The following is a 17,282-nucleotide window of genomic DNA, read 5'->3' as shown; positions in this document are numbered from 1 at the left end:
CTTTTCTGTGAGTTTGTTCTGTCTCCCTAGATCATAACAACAGAAGAGTAAATAAGAGGCTGGTGTGGAGATAACTCATAAGAGATTTGCTCAGTATCACCTTTTGAGGAACCATGTGTGCCATTCACTCACCGGATGAAATAAGTAGCATGATGTGGAAAGGTGTCAACGCTTGATTTCTGCAAAAAGAGCTCAGTTTGCTAGCAGGTCTCTGCTTCTGCACTGCTCAAGGGGAGCAATGATCAGTACCCAAGACGTGGATTTTTCCCCCCAAAAGGGAAAAAGATTGCAGCAACAGCCGAGCTGGACCCCAGAAAGCTTTGATCAGAACTGAACTAGAAATGCAAAAACTATCCCAGCCAGCCCTCCCCACACCTAGGCCTGGAGGTAAATGTATCGCCTCCCATGCTCATGGGGACCGGCGAGCCAAGAGGAAGATTCCGCCTCCTTTGCCATGGAAAAAGGGAGGGGAGCTCTGTCTATTTCCACCCTGGGGGAGATACGGGGAGGGGAGGGAAGAAGATTCTACCTCTTGCTACCTTGGGAGGGGGGGAGGAGGCAGAAAGGGTAAGAAGAAAGGAAAATGGGCTGTGCTTCTTACGGGGGGGGGGGGGGAAAAGCCCTGGCTCCCCGGTTCTGGGAAACCGGTAAGTGGGCCGAGATGGGAAAGGGTCCTCTGCCTCCTGGAGCCGGGGCGGGGGGTGAGTAAAGGGGAGGGAATGGGGGCCAGAGAAGGAGGCTGTGGGGCGGGCAGAGCAGGGCAGGGGTGTCGGAGTAGAAGGCAGGGAGGGAAGGGGGGGTCTGTGTGTGGCAGGGGGTGGGGGGTAGTGAGGGGAGGGCATTTGAGCGGGGAGGGTGGGGAGGCGTCTGTGGGTGGCGGGCAGTGAGGAGGGGGTCTGAGTGTGTCGGGGGGAGGGGGAGCGGAGTGTGTGGGTGGCGGGGGGGGGGGATGGGGCCTGGGAGGCGGGGGAGCGGGAGCGGGGTCCGTGTGTGGCGGGGGGGGGCAGGAGGGGGGGCTCTGGCTCGGGCACCGCCCTCCCGCCTGGGGCTCCGTGACGTAGGCTGCTGGCGGGACCGCGGCGGGCTCCCCCCTCCCCGCCGCCTCCCCCGCTCCCCCTTTAAATAGCGCGGCGCGGCGGTGCCGCCAGAGCAGCCTGTGCAGCAGCCGCCGGCCCGCATTGCCCCCCGCCTCACCGCGCCATGCCGCCCCTGGCGCTGCTCAGCCTGCTGGGAGCCGCCGCGCTGGCAGGTGAGTGGCCTTCAGCACCCTGGAGAGCGGCCCCGGGCGCCGGACAGCTCCGGCCCAGCCTGACGGGGACCCTCCCGCAGCTAGAGCTCCCCCCCCCGCCCGTGTGAGAGGGGCGAGACCCGGCCCCTCGGCGGGTCGGGCTGTCTGAGCCCCCCCCCCCCCCCCCCCCCCGGTCTGGTGCAGGGCTTTGGTCACAGAGCCCCCGCCCCGGGGTCTGTATCCACATCGCAAGTGTGCGCGGAGCACATCGTGTGTGCCGGGCGGGCACATACAGAGACTGTGCAGATATTGGCTGTATCAGAGCTATGTGCAGATATAGAGCCTGTCTGTGTGTGTGTGGTGTGGTGTGTGTGTGTGGTGTGGTGTGGTGTGTGTGTACACAGATCTGTATAGTGTGAGCACTCGCAAATGCCAACACGCCGTCGTGACCATATGTGGCTCAGAGTAGAAACAAGCAGGGCTGTTTTAACTTGACCAGAAAAGACTGGACAGAAGTCAGGACAGCTGAAAATAATTATAAACAAAGAGAAGAAAAGGTCCCCGTGCTGGATTTAGGAGAATACAAACGGGTAATAAGTGTCTGGCATGGTTGTGTCTTCCCCCATTTCCATCCTCTTAACAGGTTTATATGTGAAGAAAAAAAAAAAAAAAAAGCAAGAGTCGGGGGCCGAAGGGCGGGGAAGGGGGAATCTACTATGTGGATTCAGTTTAAAATGGTATGTGAATTAAAACTCCAGATAGATTTTTTAAAAACTGGGTTTTTTTCAGTTAATGTTAGCATATGTTTTAAAAAAATTAATAAAACAAAAATCGTCCAACCAACTAAACAAAAAACCTCTTGCTCTTGAACGGAAATTTTACCTGAGAAGGGAAATGTTTTGTCCTAGAGGATTACGCCATCTGTTGAGATTTTGTTGTCATTTCTATCCACCCCACTTTAATTATTTAGAGCATGGATGGTGGCACTTTGCCTCCTTGCTGAAACTGATGGATCACTTGAAATCAACGGATGGATTTACTTGCTGCAACTGTGAAACAGACCTGAATTCAGGAAGAGGAAAAATACCCGATAGTTGAGTGGTTTATTTCTGTCAAATGGTCTGTGAGTTTGCATAGACCTCAGGAAAGCTGGACATGAAGAGCCCTGGAGTTTTAACAAGATGATCAGAATGAATAAATAGTATGACTATGGAGAGGTGCTTTGCAGGCAAAGGTTTCTATACAATGAGAGATGGCTAAGCACAAGGTGTTTCTAGAAATTTAAAGAGAAAGCAATTTAAAAAATCAATATAATCTTCATGGATGGTTAAACAGTAAAATTATATAGATGGAATTCCTTTTAAATTTACCAATCAATTACATTCATATGCCCGATTTTAGAAAAGCTTTAATATGTTAAAAATAAGAATGCAAAAACATAATGTCTTAAAGGGATGTGCCAATTTAGTCTTTCTTTCATAAATTGTATTCTTATTCTGTATTCTGCTTCTATTCATTTGGTGTCTGATTCTGCTGCTCTTACTCTCAATGTGTAGTATCTAACTCTTCCAATATTCCTACTGATTTCAATGGGACTAATCACAGAGTAAGGCACAAATCACTGTAAAAGCCTTTTCACTGTAGTGTTTGATAATCTTCCTACCCTGGCTGTTAACTGTATAATTTGTGCTAAAGATCAATTTTTAATACATCTTTTCCTTACACTACTTAAATGCTAATTGGCCATCTGTTTATTTTATCTCCAGTATGACAATTACATTGATTTCTCTGAAGTTTTTTGGTCTAATTTTATGCAAAATAAGTAATTAGAAGTAACTGGTAAAATATAATAGGGAGCTGCTTTTATAGTAGCGAAGTTTGTATTTTTAGGTAATAGAGATTTTTGTTCATGTTGTTTTGATTTCGCAGATTTTTTTTAAAAAAAATTTACTCAAGCAATTTACATGAGATCTAGAACTAAAACCAAAATGAATATTTTCTAATTCATACTACCTAATTTCATTTGGGAAGTTTAAAGGCTAACAGTGCATTTCTAGGATATTATTATTTCAGGTTTAGATCCATTAAGAGGCATCAAATGGAAAGCAGGGTAAACCCAGCTATAGAAGTACAATAATTCCACAGAATGAACTATCCTCAGGTGTCTTGTTGCTATAATAAAGCAAAAATGAAAAAGGAAGAGATAAATGCTTACATTTAGGACATGATTCAAAGTCCACTGAAGTCAATCAGAGTTGTCCCATTGCTTCATTTGGCTTTGGATCAGGCCTTTATTGTGTATTTTTATTTGGATGTGACATCACTGCGAACCCTGTCTGAATGCAATTTTTTATTTTGACTATATTGCTTCAAAAGTCAAATAGGTGTAAGAAACTGTAGGATTGACAAGCTGATTTTTTAAAAAAACATAATTAATTCCTCCAGCCTCCTGAATTGTATTTTCATTTCTACAAAACTTGGACTTCGATGATCTTTGTTAAAAAGAATTTTTGCTGAAATTTCCATTTCAATCAGAGATTGTGCTGTCGTGAGTCATCAGCACTGGTGAAAATTTGAAACCGTGACCTACCTGAGAATCTACATGGCTACACCTAAATAATAATAAATAAATGCAAGTAAAACTAATACTGATTTATGGCTTGATTTTTCAAAAGTGGTGAGCACGTGCAGTTACATTTTTAGTAGTATTTGTGATCACTCAACAACTCTGAAAATCAAGCCATCCGATTTTCGTGGCCTAAATATATTTGATAAAGGAGGTGGAAATGTGCATATGATATCTACCAGGTAGGTATAAAAAATAAAGTTAAGATAGTGTTTAAAATATAGGGTTTGCTTTTCTGTACACTTTCTGATTTTGTTCCTACTTTGTCAAGCTAGAGTTGTATACATGGTAGAAAAGACACATGTGGCAGATTCATTGCTGTGCTCTAGTCCTTTGTGCTACTGAGACAGTGGAAACATCTACATCTCCTGGGCAGCTACAGAGCCAGTATAGAAAGCTCCTACATGTACCATTGCAATCCAGTGTAGGATGCCTTTGTAGCCAGAGTGTGTCGTACTCCAGCTGTCCCCAGCCGGCAGCCAGTCCCTTGGGGATTCCAGCCAGCTTGCATGTTAGAGCAGCTTACAGTGGGGAAGAACGGAGCAGACTGGCTGCCTGATGGCTTCCCCTGCTGTTGTTTTGAGTCGATCTTCGCCACAGCAGAGAATCTGCCTATCATATTTTTTTCAGCTCTCATATGAATTTGATATTCATTTTGTTCCCCACATGGAGGAATATGACATTTGTCCAATGCTCTCTATTTCTCCTGACATTGTTATGATGGCCTCACACCTCTTATTAGCCTTGGAACGTCATCTTTCATCATCAGACAAATGCTGCCTGAGGAACATTTATCTGCCCATGAAGTGTCTGACTCTTGGAGACTGGAGTTTTGGAATGACAGAATGGCACAGTGCTGACTTGATTCTTATATTAATATGCACTTACCTGCCATTAACATAACATAACACTCAAGAGATTGCATAGAGTTAGGATGTTTAATATTTTAAAGAGATCAAGGGATGATGAAGATTTTATATTCTGTGTCTTACTGAATTAAACAAGTGTCAGTGAGATGGGGTGCTCTGGGGCTGGATCATTAGAAAGGACACAACACAGATTCAGGCAACAATTTAGTCACATTTATGCAGCAAACTTTGTACATCCTCATGTTTTCTGACAGAATGAGTCTCACAAACTCACAAAGGTGAGAAGAGGCTATGAGCTAAGTCATCCCCTCAGCTTTATTCTCCACACAGAGGGACCCAAGGGATGCCCCTCCAGTGGGAACCCAAGCACAGGGGCCTCTACTGTACTTTGTATGTGTGGGCCAAGTGATGTGCTCTCAGGGAATAAGTTTCAGCAGGAAGTTGAAAGCTGCCACACACCCTGCCAGACATTGCATGGTGCTACGTTTCCTGTTGTCCCTCACAGACACACATACAGGGACTTGTTGCAGAGATTAAGACCGAGGATGCAGGTAGGCTTGATTCCAGCAGCATCGGGACTGTGATTACTTGGTATGCTATTTCTTCCTGTTACCTAAATAAATCACCTGCCTCTGTCAGCCCTGAACTACTGATGGTGGAGAAAGTGATTAGCTTTAAGCAGCACCATCACCTGCACACCAATTGGAGTTCTGCTAGAAACGATCGGGTAGGGACTTACTACAGTTTGGGGCTGCATTAATTACCTCTGGGACTGTAACACTGCAGCCATAGAGGGAAAACCAGCCCATGGTAGCACATCTCCTGCTATCTCCATGCTGCTGGGTGTGGAAGGGAGGCCATTGGAGCTACATGGAGATTTAGCCATGTGTGAAAGAGGCCCGTGGCTCTACAAACCCATATACCATTGGGGCTCCCAGTCAACAATGCAATACCACAAACTCCTCTCTATTCAAGGGATGAAGTCAGCCCTCTCAGAATTTTGCTGGTTATTAAAAGAACGGAAATCAGACAATGGCCCATATTCTTTCTCAGCGTCTGCTCCAGTTTCTGGGTAGGATACAGAATGTCTACCGGGGGAAGCTCAGAGCGCTGACTAGGATCAGTAGCCCAATCCTGAGGATGGAGAACAGCCATAATCCCTTCTCCAACTGGGGCCTCCAGCGGTCCAGTGCAGCCTGAACAGTGTGAGGTAATTGTTGGGGCCGAGATGGGCTGATCCAACAATGCTTCCTCTTAGCAGCATCCTATGCTATGGCCTGCTGATGGGGAGCTAAATCCCCAAGGGAGGGACATTGCAGAACCACCCCCACAAGGGTAACAAAACCAGGCTAGCACCAGGGATATGTAATTAACACCTCCTTGCACCAGCTTTAGTGACTTTGTCCCAAGATGTTTACAGTTGGGAAGGAGCTGCTGAGTGTGAATAGATCATTTTTACTCTGTTTATTTCATGCACTAGTGCTACAGGAGGCTTTTACTGCTGAACAAGCATGGTTACTGTCCAATAATAAACTGTGCAGAATCACATGAATAGGACTCACTATAGGTTTTTTTGGAAATGGAATTAGATAAGGTTGCCATTGCCAACCAGATGTAACTATGCAGAAGCAAGGGGCTTTGGAGTAAAGGCTGTCTCTGTGTCTTTGCCTCACCCTCCTCTGTATATAGTTAAGCTAAATAAATATATAATATTTGGCCTGATTCTGCAGTCCTTATGCAAGTAAAGATCACACTCAATTCACCTGTTGCCTTCTGTGTGACCACGAGTGACAGAATTTAGAAGAGAGGCACAATAAAGCAGACTAAAAAGAAGACCGGGCCAGCTTGTCCTCTCTTACAAAGAACAAAGAAGACACCTCTACATGAGCTAACTTACTATACAACTCTTTATTTGGCCCTCACACAGACAGAATGACATGGGCTTTTCTGGATTTCCTTCTTATGCTACAAGTGTCAACAGCAGCCACAGAAATAATGTGTGGGTTAAAATGCATTGATGAGCTACTAGAATGTAGATTTGAGCTTTACATGTTAATTAATTAAAGCCTCACAACATCCCGGGGAGAAAGCTATTCTACAATGTTACAAACGGCCATCTCTCAGAAACTAAGTCACTTATCCAGTCATGTAATCACCCAGGAGCAGACAAGGGAACAGGACCCAACAGTCTAGATTCCCATTTCCTCTTCTCTAATGTTAGCCCACAACCCGGGCTAGCAGTTACTTTAGATAGGTATTATCTCTTGAGTAAGGAAAGGTATAATATAAAATAACTCTAGGCTACTCCTGCAAACTCCTACTCCAGCAAACAGTCCATTCAAAGCCAATTTGCCCAAAGATTCTTGTCGATTAGATTAATGTAAGCTTTTGTGTTGTATCAATCCATGATATTTTAAACTTTTCCCCTTCCAGGTGTCAGTTCCATGCCAATGGAAAAAGACCATGTTGAAGAAATGGTGAGTAGCCATATCCCATAAAGTGTGTATTTAGAAAATTTAAATCAAAATATTCCAGAGGGGTAGCCGTGTTAGTCTGTATACAGCAAAAACAATGAGACTAACAAATTTATTAATTTCTTCAGGCATAAGCTTTTGTGGGCTGTAACAGACTTCGTCACTTTAAAGTGCTACAGAACTCTCGGTTTTTTTTCCCCCCAATCAAAATACTCTTCACCAATTTTTAACATTTGGGGTAACATTTTCAAAAGCACAGAAGTGACTGAAGATCTTACATCCCATCAGCTTTCAACAGGCTCCTTAAACTCAGTGTTAAAAGATATTTAGTCATTGCTGTGCTCAGTGTTGCAATGCCTAATTGCCTGAGGAGCCTACATCTAATTTTCAAAATGGATTTAGGCACTTAAGAGCCTAAATCCCATTGATTGTCAATAGGATAGTGGTGCCGAAATTCTGAAATCCGTTTAGATAATTTTGTTTGCAACACCTAATTGATTGAAGATCCTAACAAAAGTGCTGAAATCCCTTCAGATGATTAGAAGCCAAAATCCCATTGACAACTGATGGGATTTAGGCTCCTAAATGCCTAAATCCATTCTGAAAATAAGGTTTAGGCTCCTCAATTAGTTAGGTGTTGCAACACTGAGCACAGCAATGCTTAAGTATCTTTAAAAATATGTGCCTAAGTCACTTTTGAAAATGGGACTTGGAAACCTTTGAAACTTTTATGCCTGACTGAAAAATTTGAAATATTCATTTGAATAAAAACAAATGTAGTTGGATCACAAAAAGTGAGATCACAAATCTGAAGAAGTTTATAAGTGTAACATGACTGTAAGGGTGAAATAAGGAAGACTGGTTATTGATTCTGTGAGGAAATCCTCAGACTTCTTTCCATGAAAAGGGTGATCTGATCTCCTGTGATAAATAGAATGTATCTGATGTCCTCATCAGCTACACTTTGGCCACTACTCTGTTCCCATTGGTTTACTTCTGACGGTCCATGCTGCGGAGCAGCTTCAAGCAGCAGATGGTATTTAAAAAGAAAAAAATTGTTGCAAAAATGTTTTCTTCTATCCTCACAATCAAAACCCCCAATTACATTGCCCTAAGGCCCCGGATGGGCAATATTTGTGTCTTAGACCAAAGAGAGCTTTGTGGTTGTGAATTATGGGACCTGTCTGAAACTTTAAACTATTAAAAAGCCAGAAGCCCTGTACATTTTGTTACTAGCCCCAAAAAGCCCTTCAAATTACACTACATTGTTCTGTACGGAAACAGTTATTTTAGATAGCTTTTAGAATTTTTTTTTACATTAGTGAATAATCTTCCTTTCCTTCAGAGGCATTATAGCACAGACATGGGGAAAACAGTACTTTTAGAGACTCTATAAAGCATTTTTGAAATAGTTGATTGTAAAATGTGTGGCATATACAGAATACATAATGGTGTGATCTGGTTTATTGGCATTCCTGAGTTATGTGGGCACCCCAAACTCATCCAATAAAGCCTTTATACTACATCTCACTTTTGTGCATACTCTGCAATGTGATAACCAGGGGAAAACATTTTCAAAGTTCAGTTTTTTTAAAGTTATTTTTCTAAAGGCTCCTGTTTAACACCACATGTAGTTCATGACAGTACTCTGCACTTCCATGGAATATTTAATCTAAGGAACTCCGTAAATGAGTAGACTCCTCCTAGGCATTCCCCCGTGGCCCCAAGACAGCCCTGCAAGTGGCCCCTCACCTCAGTTTCTCTTTCAAGTCCCCAGTAACTCCATGGAAGCTTATCTTTTAGTCCATACATAGTTTATCAATAAAACATAGCTGAAAACTCCCAAAGCATAATCCATATCACCCCAGTGCAAGTAGTATCTAAAACTCACATATTCTCTGGGCCACTGACATAACACATACCACATCCTGGCACCTTCCGGCACACCCGGACTCTGTCAGTCCTCCTTTGTCCCTCTGCCAGGACAGCCAGCCCAGCCCTTCAGTTGGGGTGCAACCCACTCTTCCTGGGGGGAGTCCCCCCAGCCTTTCTGCTGAGAGTTTCGTTGCCAGGGAAGCATTTCTCATTCCCCCAGCCCTCTCGCTGTTCCTCAGGGTCCAGTCTCCAAGGAGACATCAGCAAGGAAGCCCCTCTGCTACTCCCCCTTTTCTTCAGCCCTCTCTGGCCTTTGGCTCCAGCTCAGAGCCAGCAGGCATCTCCCTCTACATGACTCTGTGGCTGGAGGATGTCAGGCAGCAAACCACTCTACTATTCTCCTCCCTTCAACCTTAGCCTAGGAACCACCTTCTCGCTCTCCTCTACTGCCCTTCCTGACTGGATCAGTCTGCTCTGATTCCTGACTGACATTTCATAACCCCCACTTGCTGCCTTGCCCTCTTACCTGGCCCAACTAGAAGCACATGAACCGGATCAGGACAGCAGAGCCCAGTTTCATTTAATAATCTCAATGTGATCTACAAATAATTACTTATGAGTCACCTGAGGCACAGGTGACTTGTCCAAGGTGACACAGAAAGTCGGTAGTAGAGCTCAGTATTGAAACCAGACTTCTACCCAAACGCCTGGGCACCTTCCTTCTCCTTTAAAAATAATTTTATCAGTACGAATCCTAAATGTTGCTGTTCTTACTTATTTGTATGCTAATAGTGCATAGAAGCCGAGATCAGAGCCCCATGATGCTAGGCACTGTACAGACACATAATAAAAGGCCCAGCTCTGAAGGAACTGTTATCTAAGTAGACAAAATGTGGGAGAAAGGAAGCATTATCATCCTCATTTTATCAATATAGAACTGAGGTACAGAGAGATGGAGTGACCTGCCCAAGGTCATATAGGAAATCTCTGGTAACGCTGAGATCTCCTTGAGTTACAGTCCAATATCGTTACCACAAAACATCTCTCTGATAATGCATGATTGGACATATGCAGAATTTTTAAAAGTCTGACACTTGAAATGTGTTTTTCTCCAACTACTGCTTCTTCTAGGTAACAAGATGTATAGTGGAAGTTCTCTCTACCGCTCTGTCTAAACCAAATGCTCCACCAATAAATCCTAAGTGCAAAGATATCCTTAAGAAGAGTAAGTGCAATATTAAAGGAATTTGAGATGCTCATTGAATTAGTGTCATTGCTGATGAAAAGAATTTGGTAGATGTGACTGTTAATTTTATAAACACAATGACTTTATTATGTATTCTCATTTTATAGGTCAGATGCATTTGCCATTTTAATTTCATGTATAAGAAAAATGTCTTCAACGTTAATAGTACTTCTTTGAATGACATCATTGTTTTTATGAGCTCTGAATCCAAACCATATTTTTCAAGTGTTCTGAAAAGCCATCTTTTGTTCCTGTTGTTACTCAAATGCATATATGAAAGGTTATAATTTTGCAACATGAACAGTAGAATAACTTATTTTTCAGTCAGCAAAGGCCAGTAAAGGTGTAATCCTAAATTGAGTAATCTTTTTTTGTGTGAGCAGACCTATCTGTAAATAAGGAATACTCAGAAGAGTAAGGGGTAGAGGATTATGCCTGTTAACTCTAAAAAAATAATGTTCAAACAGAGTGTATTCTATCCAGCATTACAAACAGCTGAATATTTTAGGGTATGACCCTGTTGCAATGGATTTCAACTTCAGAACTTCCATTGCCTTCAACAGATAAGAGGATTGGGCCTATCTAAGCTGGTCTTTATCTGGTGACTAACAATGGGTTAAGAATCCTTGGTTAAACCAATCAGCTGGCCAGACAAAAGACACTGAAACAAATACCTGATTTCCTATGCTTAACTTCTCTTGCAAAGCCTGAGAAAATAGAAGGGTTTTTCAGCGAGCCCTGAATATCAACAAATTTGGGCTATTTTGGACAAAATGGAGAATGCATTCCAAAATGGAAGGGGGTCTGCCAGCCGCTGCTTTCTTTCTAAACCACCAGGCTCCAGCTTGAGTGCTTTTGCTGATGTCAGTGTTACATTGGAGACAAGCAGTGTGTCAAGTAGACAGGTACCAGACTATTAAGGGCTTCATAGGTCATGCCCAACACCTAAGAATCCATCCAGAAACTACTAGGCAGCCAATGCTGTTTGCAGAATCCAGAGCACTGGAGTAATGCTCTGAGAAACTGAAAATTGGCCTCTCAGGTCTTGCTCTAGTAACAATTCTCCTCAGTGTCATGGAATTTTAGCTACCCAGACAGGTATAAACCTGCTTCCATAGTTTATTAATAGCTATAGTGAACTGTGGCTAACCTTAAAAGCGAGGCGAACTACAGTGTACACTGTCTTTTCAGCAGATGTTTAATTACAGAAAAATAAAGACTCGAGTTTATCTACCAAGAAAAGCAATAATAATAAAGTCCATAAATGATATTGTTCACAGTAGAATGATCATCCACAGCCTAACCCAAAGCTTAGAACATGACGATTTGCACTGCTTTTCAAATACAGCCAACACAAATTTGGCCAAGATTTAAAAAAAATCAAGAGCAATGTTGAATCTCTCAATTTTTCGGGGCCCAATTTGAACCCATCTAAAACTGCCTGATTTTCAGAATGGGATGAAAGCCAAGCCTGTTCAAAGGGTCTCAAGTTGGAAATCCAAAAATTGAGGCATTCAAAATCATTTGTCCTTTTTTAAAATCTTGGCCTTGAGCTATTGTATTACAGCTCTTTAAGCTGAGTCTGCATATCCTTACTACTGTATCTAAGGCCCAAACTGATAACAGGTTGGACACCTTGCATTCTATTCTTGATATCTTATTATATAATTTCTTGCTGGCATATGTATTAGCTCTTTTCTGGTAAAACAGAATAATAGTTTGAGGCATTAGAGGATGCTATAAATTTAGATAGACCTCTTTTTAGAACACCAGAAATACAGATGCTGTCTATACAAAGTAAGACATTTTAAATTATCCGTGTTGTTACTGTCTGCATATCTTTTAAGATTTTGATTCTAATCTCACTCACATTAGTATAAATCGGAAATGTCTCCACTGAAGTCAATGGAATTACACCATACCATGTACACATATAATACTATTACAATTGATATCAGAATCAGGCTCTTAATTAGCATTTTGAAAACACTACAATGTGTGATTTAAGTCTAAAAACTACAGAATCATAACTTGGTATCACTGATACCATGCATTCAAAAACTTTGAAAGTTTTTTCTATTTGCTCGAAGTATAGTGGTCATTCTATATACAAGTCACTTTATTTGAGCTACTTGGAATAGTCTTAGGGTGCATGAATTTAAACAGTTAAAGCCTGACTTTGAAAGGTGGTGAGCATCTACAGCTCCCATTGATTGTAATGTGAGCTAAAAGTGCTTAGCATTAGAACTGGTTGAAAAACACTGGCAAATTAAAAGAAAAATGTATAGCAAATTTTTAAGAAGGTTTGGCCAGCTTTAAAAATACATTTTATTTATTTATGTGCCAAGAAAAAGTCAATCTGGGCAATTTAGCAGCATTGAAAACTAGGCCACTTATTCTTACTGAAGAATGTGTTAATGAAGAGTTGGGTTAACATTTTTAAACGTAATTTTTGTTTTTGTAGGTGGCAGGCATAACAAAGCAGAGAAGAAAAATGAAAATGAGGAGGAGCAGCTTGAAGTGAGGCATTTGAAAGAACTATCAGAGGATGAAAAACATCAGCATGTGAGTGGAGAAGAAGAGCGAGGTCAGAAGGAAGAAGAATCTAAAAGACAGATGGAAAGAAGTGAGGAAGAGAAACAGCCTCACGAGGAAGATGAGAGCAGGGGAGAGGAGGACAAACACAATGTGGATAGTCATTCTCATGAGAATAGAATCCATACAGAAGTAAAAAAGCACCATCTGGAGACAGGAAGTGAGGAAGAAGAGGATGATGATGAGAATAGCTATAAGAGAAATAACCACAGTGAAGAAGGAAGCAAAGAAAAGAAGCATTATGCTGAAGAGTCAGGAGAGGCAGAGCATGAGCTTACAGACAAAAGGTCTCCCTCTGCAGCTAAAAGCATGGAGGAGTTCTCTCCCAGGGGTGATAAACACTCCATGGGCCATAGGCACTCTGAGGAAAGGATGTACAGCAATGAAAAAAGAAGCCATGAAAGTGAGGAGGAGGCGGAGGAGGAGGAGGAGGAAGAGGAGGAAAGCAGTGAAAGATATCACCATGAGTCTAAGGAACATGGTTCCTATCAGCACAGAGGACGTGAAGAATCTGAGGAGAGTGAAGAAGCTGAGGAGGAAAAACGACGCTACAAACCAAAACATTATAACAGGAAGCACAGAGTGGGTGACTCCTCCAAAGAGAGGCGAGCTCACAATGGTGAAAAAGGGAACCCGCTTGAGGAATCCAATGAGGAAGAGAACCGATTCTGGGATAAAAAGAGCCACTACCAGAAACATCATTATGAAGAGCCAGAGCATCAACGTGAGGAGAAGAGGAGATATCATGGGAGACATAGCTCTGAAGATGTGGAGGAAAAGAAGAGGCATGCCGGTCATGAGAGCAAGGAGTACAGAGAACAGTGGCATCAGAACAAGGAGAGCAGTGAAGAGGAAGACAAGAGGCACCACCTTAGCGGGGAAAGCGAGGAAGAACGACATGAGAAAAAGAGGCACCATGATGAACCACATGAGGCAGTGAGACATCACTATGTGGGGAGGAAACACCACGGTGAAGAGAGTGAGGAAGACCTGGATAAGCACCATGGTCTCAGCAACAGGGATGAGAAGAGACATCACAGCGAAGACAGAGACCACCTGCAAGACAGGGAAAATGAGGAGACACACAAGTTGCACAATGGAGAGAGCAAGGGACAGTCGACAAAGCACTACAGCACCGAGGAGAGGGACAGCGAGGAGAAAAGGCACTATCCTGGCTACAAGGATGACGAAATAGAAAAGACACATTACGAGGAGGACCAGACACAAGACAATGAGAATAATATGGAGAAAGTGAGGTATGGGGAGAAGGAGGAGTATAAGAATCACTTCCCTGCAGAGAATGAGAAAAGAGCTGCAATTCGGTACAGTCCTTTCTACCACAGTCTACAGTGGAAAAGCAGGCACTTTGAGAAAAAGGACAATATGGGGGACCAGATTCCAGAGAGTGAACAGGATAGCAGACCCAGCCTGAATGAGAAGAATTTCTTCCCTGAGTACGACTATGACTGGTGGGAGAAAAAGCAACTTCTGGATGGTATAAACCATGGGCGCAGTGAGAAGAGGAATCTTGGAAGGCTCCACAAACTTGATGTAAAAAGACAATATGACAGGATGGATCAACTTGCCCAGCTTCTGAATTACAGGAAGAAATCAGCTGAATTTCCAGAACTGTACAATTCTGGGGAAGACCTAAAGAAGCGTCACATTATCAGGAGTGATAAGGGGAATCTCAGCCAGAGGCCTCTGACAGAAGAGGAGGTACGTTTTTATGAGTTTCTATGAAAAGCTAAGTGACACTGATCTTACTTAATAGCAAGCTCAGACTTTAGCTCCACCTACAAGAATATCAGTAGAATCCCAGAGGGAAACATCACAAAAAGTGTAATGAAGTTTCATTAAGGGCCGGATCCTCAGCTGATATAAATCAGCTTGTCTTGACTGAATTCAATGGAGTTACGCTGATGTGCACTTTCTGAACTCATTTTAAAGGCACAGCACACACATCCTCACAGTCTCCCAATAGTCTAATTCCCCACATGGGGACACACAGGAAGAGGAGATCTCTCACCTAACTGGGTCCTAGATCATACAGATTGCCTTACAGACCATAACCAGGAACTGCACCCAGAAGCATGCAGGAGACCAGTTCCAGATCTACTCCTGCTGAAGTTCTGGCCCTTTAAATTATAAATTACCAACTGTTTTGGTAGAGCTGGTTGACTAATGCAGGAAAAAAATTAATGGAAAAATATCATGAGTTGCACATTGAATAAAATTCTGCCTTTCATGAGTGTAATGCAGAGTAGAATTAGAGACAGTTTTGTTTGAACAGTTCAGCAAGCAGGTCTTACGAACATTAACCCCTTATTGCTAGACCTCACAATATGCTCCAGTACTGCCATTTAAATGAATTATCTATCAGCAGAATGTCAGCACATATCATACGTATGCAGCAGCACTGGTGATGTGTTGCATATAACTGATATGTTTGGCAGCAGTGAAAGAGATAATAGGAGTTATGTGCACATGGAATGGAGAACAATCCTCTTAATACACAGCTGTAGGTGCATAATACTTTCCCTGGGAGGAATTCAATTGTGTGAGAGAATTTCTATATTGTGCCTTTTATGTTTCATAAAATAGAACTGCATGATCACAACAAAGATTACACTAAATTCCAACAAGCTTGCCTTGATCTTAACCTAAATACGTGTGATCCCAAGCGGGTAGGATTGACAACACTAACGTCTATAGAAGTTCATAAAGAAAGTAGCTGGCATAAAAGACTGTCTTAAAAGCGGATGGACCTATGATTTGGCCTCAGCTCATGGAACAAAGATGTTTGGAACATTCCCTGAATGGGCAATTGGGTTCTATCTAGTTCAAATAGGAATTAATTCAGAGGTGTTATATGACCTGTGTTATGTAGTAGGAGAGCAGATTAGATGATCACAGTGGTCCTTTCTGTCTTAATCATCTCTGAATCTATAATTGAGTGGAGGTGTGTTCAGTAAACAGGTCCTAGTCTCTATTTTTTTGTTATAGAGAAGAGCATTTGCTTACCTGGTTCCATGCTCTAAAATGATCTTGGTTTCAATGCTTCTTAGGAAAAAGAGCTGGAAAATCTGGCTGCTATGGATTTGGAACTGCGGAAAATAGCAGAGAAGTTCAACGATAACAGGAGGGGATGAAGACTGTCAAGAATGGTGTATTTCAAAGCTAGGTGTAGCTTTACTTACTTAAAATACCTATATTTCTTGTAATTCACTGCCACTCAAGTGTTGTTTACCCTAAAACAGAAAATGCAGTTTACTGTTCACAGCTGAAAATGTCTAAGTTGCAATTATGCTATTGAGATCCAACTAGCATGAATTCTAATATATAAACTTACACGTAAGGCAGATCTTTTAATATGCTTGCAAAAATAATTGTGTTAGTGTTCTTCAGAAATATATTTGTCTGAGTTTGAAATAATAAAAACATTGATCTTGGACCAAATCCTTCTCCTTGCTGCACTTGTTTTGGTCTACATTTTGTGGATATTTTCAAATAACCCAGACCAGATAAACATATCTATATACAACACTGAAATGTAGTTCTGGATGTTATTTCTGAAAAGTTAAAATAGAACCACATGCACGTTTGCTTTATATTCTAGATAGCAAGAGTATGCAAAATATGCCAGAAACTTGATAGTTTGCACCAATGACTCAAATTCATTGTCAATAAATTAGTTTTGGAAATTAGCTACTATGTGAACATACATAAAAAAGCAAGGTTATTGTATCACCAAATACATGTTGTTTATTTTGGCAATTCATAATGCTTCATTATGTGTTAATAATTGTTAATAATAACTGTTGTAGACTGTAAAGTAGGACCAGATTATGCCACACTTGTTCAAATTGAGTAGTTCCTTACTTAGAGTAATTTCATTAGTTTAATTTGTGTGTGTAGCTGCTCACCACTATAGGAGTTACACCATCTAATTCCTAATTTCTCAGTAATAGGAGCCCTCACTACCATCACCCTATTCATCCTTTGCACACAAGTGGGGAGTGGCTGCCAAATTAGAAAGAATGTGGACTAGGATGGTTCTATTATACAACATGTTTTAGATGGGCCCAATTTCTCAATGAATGAGCAACTGGTATAGGGTTTGGGTCTCCATAATACAATGTAATTCCTTGCTAAGAACAATGAGTAGGAGGGCTGTAGAAACATCTACTCATGAATCATATGGCAGCATACACCAGGTGAAGGAATTTTCCCTTAAATAGCTTCAATTACTATTTGTGAATCTTGGGCTCAAATTTAACCAGATTTAGCCAAGTGTTTAAAAAAAAAAAAAAAAAACCAAAAAACTTGCCATGACAATATCTCTTTTCACAGTATAGCATGGGGGAGG

At 41.9% G+C, this 17,282-nt stretch overlaps 1 protein-coding gene across 1 annotated transcript; it reads left to right on the top strand.

Moving 5' to 3' along the window:
- The first annotated feature begins 1,106 nt into the window (after window positions 1-1,106).
- CHGB (chromogranin B) lies at window positions 1,107-16,372 on the top strand. The gene is made up of 5 exons (XM_067565334.1): window positions 1,107-1,249; window positions 7,157-7,200; window positions 10,204-10,297; window positions 12,783-14,632; window positions 15,982-16,372. The coding sequence occupies exons 1-5, from the start codon at window positions 1,201-1,203 to the stop codon at window positions 16,063-16,065; spliced, it is 2,121 nt and encodes a 706-aa protein (XP_067421435.1). The 5' UTR covers window positions 1,107-1,200; the 3' UTR covers window positions 16,066-16,372.
- The last annotated feature ends 910 nt before the right edge of the window (window positions 16,373-17,282 follow it).

Source organism: Emydura macquarii, unplaced genomic scaffold (assembly GCF_026122565.2).
Source record: "Emydura macquarii macquarii isolate MOO-44397 ecotype Brisbane River unplaced genomic scaffold, CSIRO-AGI_Emac_v2 contig_2676, whole genome shotgun sequence".
NCBI lineage: Eukaryota > Metazoa > Chordata > Testudines > Chelidae > Emydura > Emydura macquarii.
Note: the sequence above shows the minus strand (reverse complement) of the source record. Positions and strands in the feature narration are given on the sequence as shown.

Coding starts and splice junctions, on each gene's coding strand:
- CHGB (XM_067565334.1), top strand. CDS start 1,201: ATGCCGCCCCTGGCGCTGCTCAGCCTGCTGGGAGCCGCCGCGCTGGCA. Junction 1,250..7,156: donor GGGAGCCGCCGCGCTGGCAG/GTGAGTGGCCTT, acceptor TTCCCCTTCCAG/GTGTCAGTTCCATGCCAATG. Junction 14,633..15,981: donor GGCCTCTGACAGAAGAGGAG/GTACGTTTTTAT, acceptor AATGCTTCTTAG/GAAAAAGAGCTGGAAAATCT.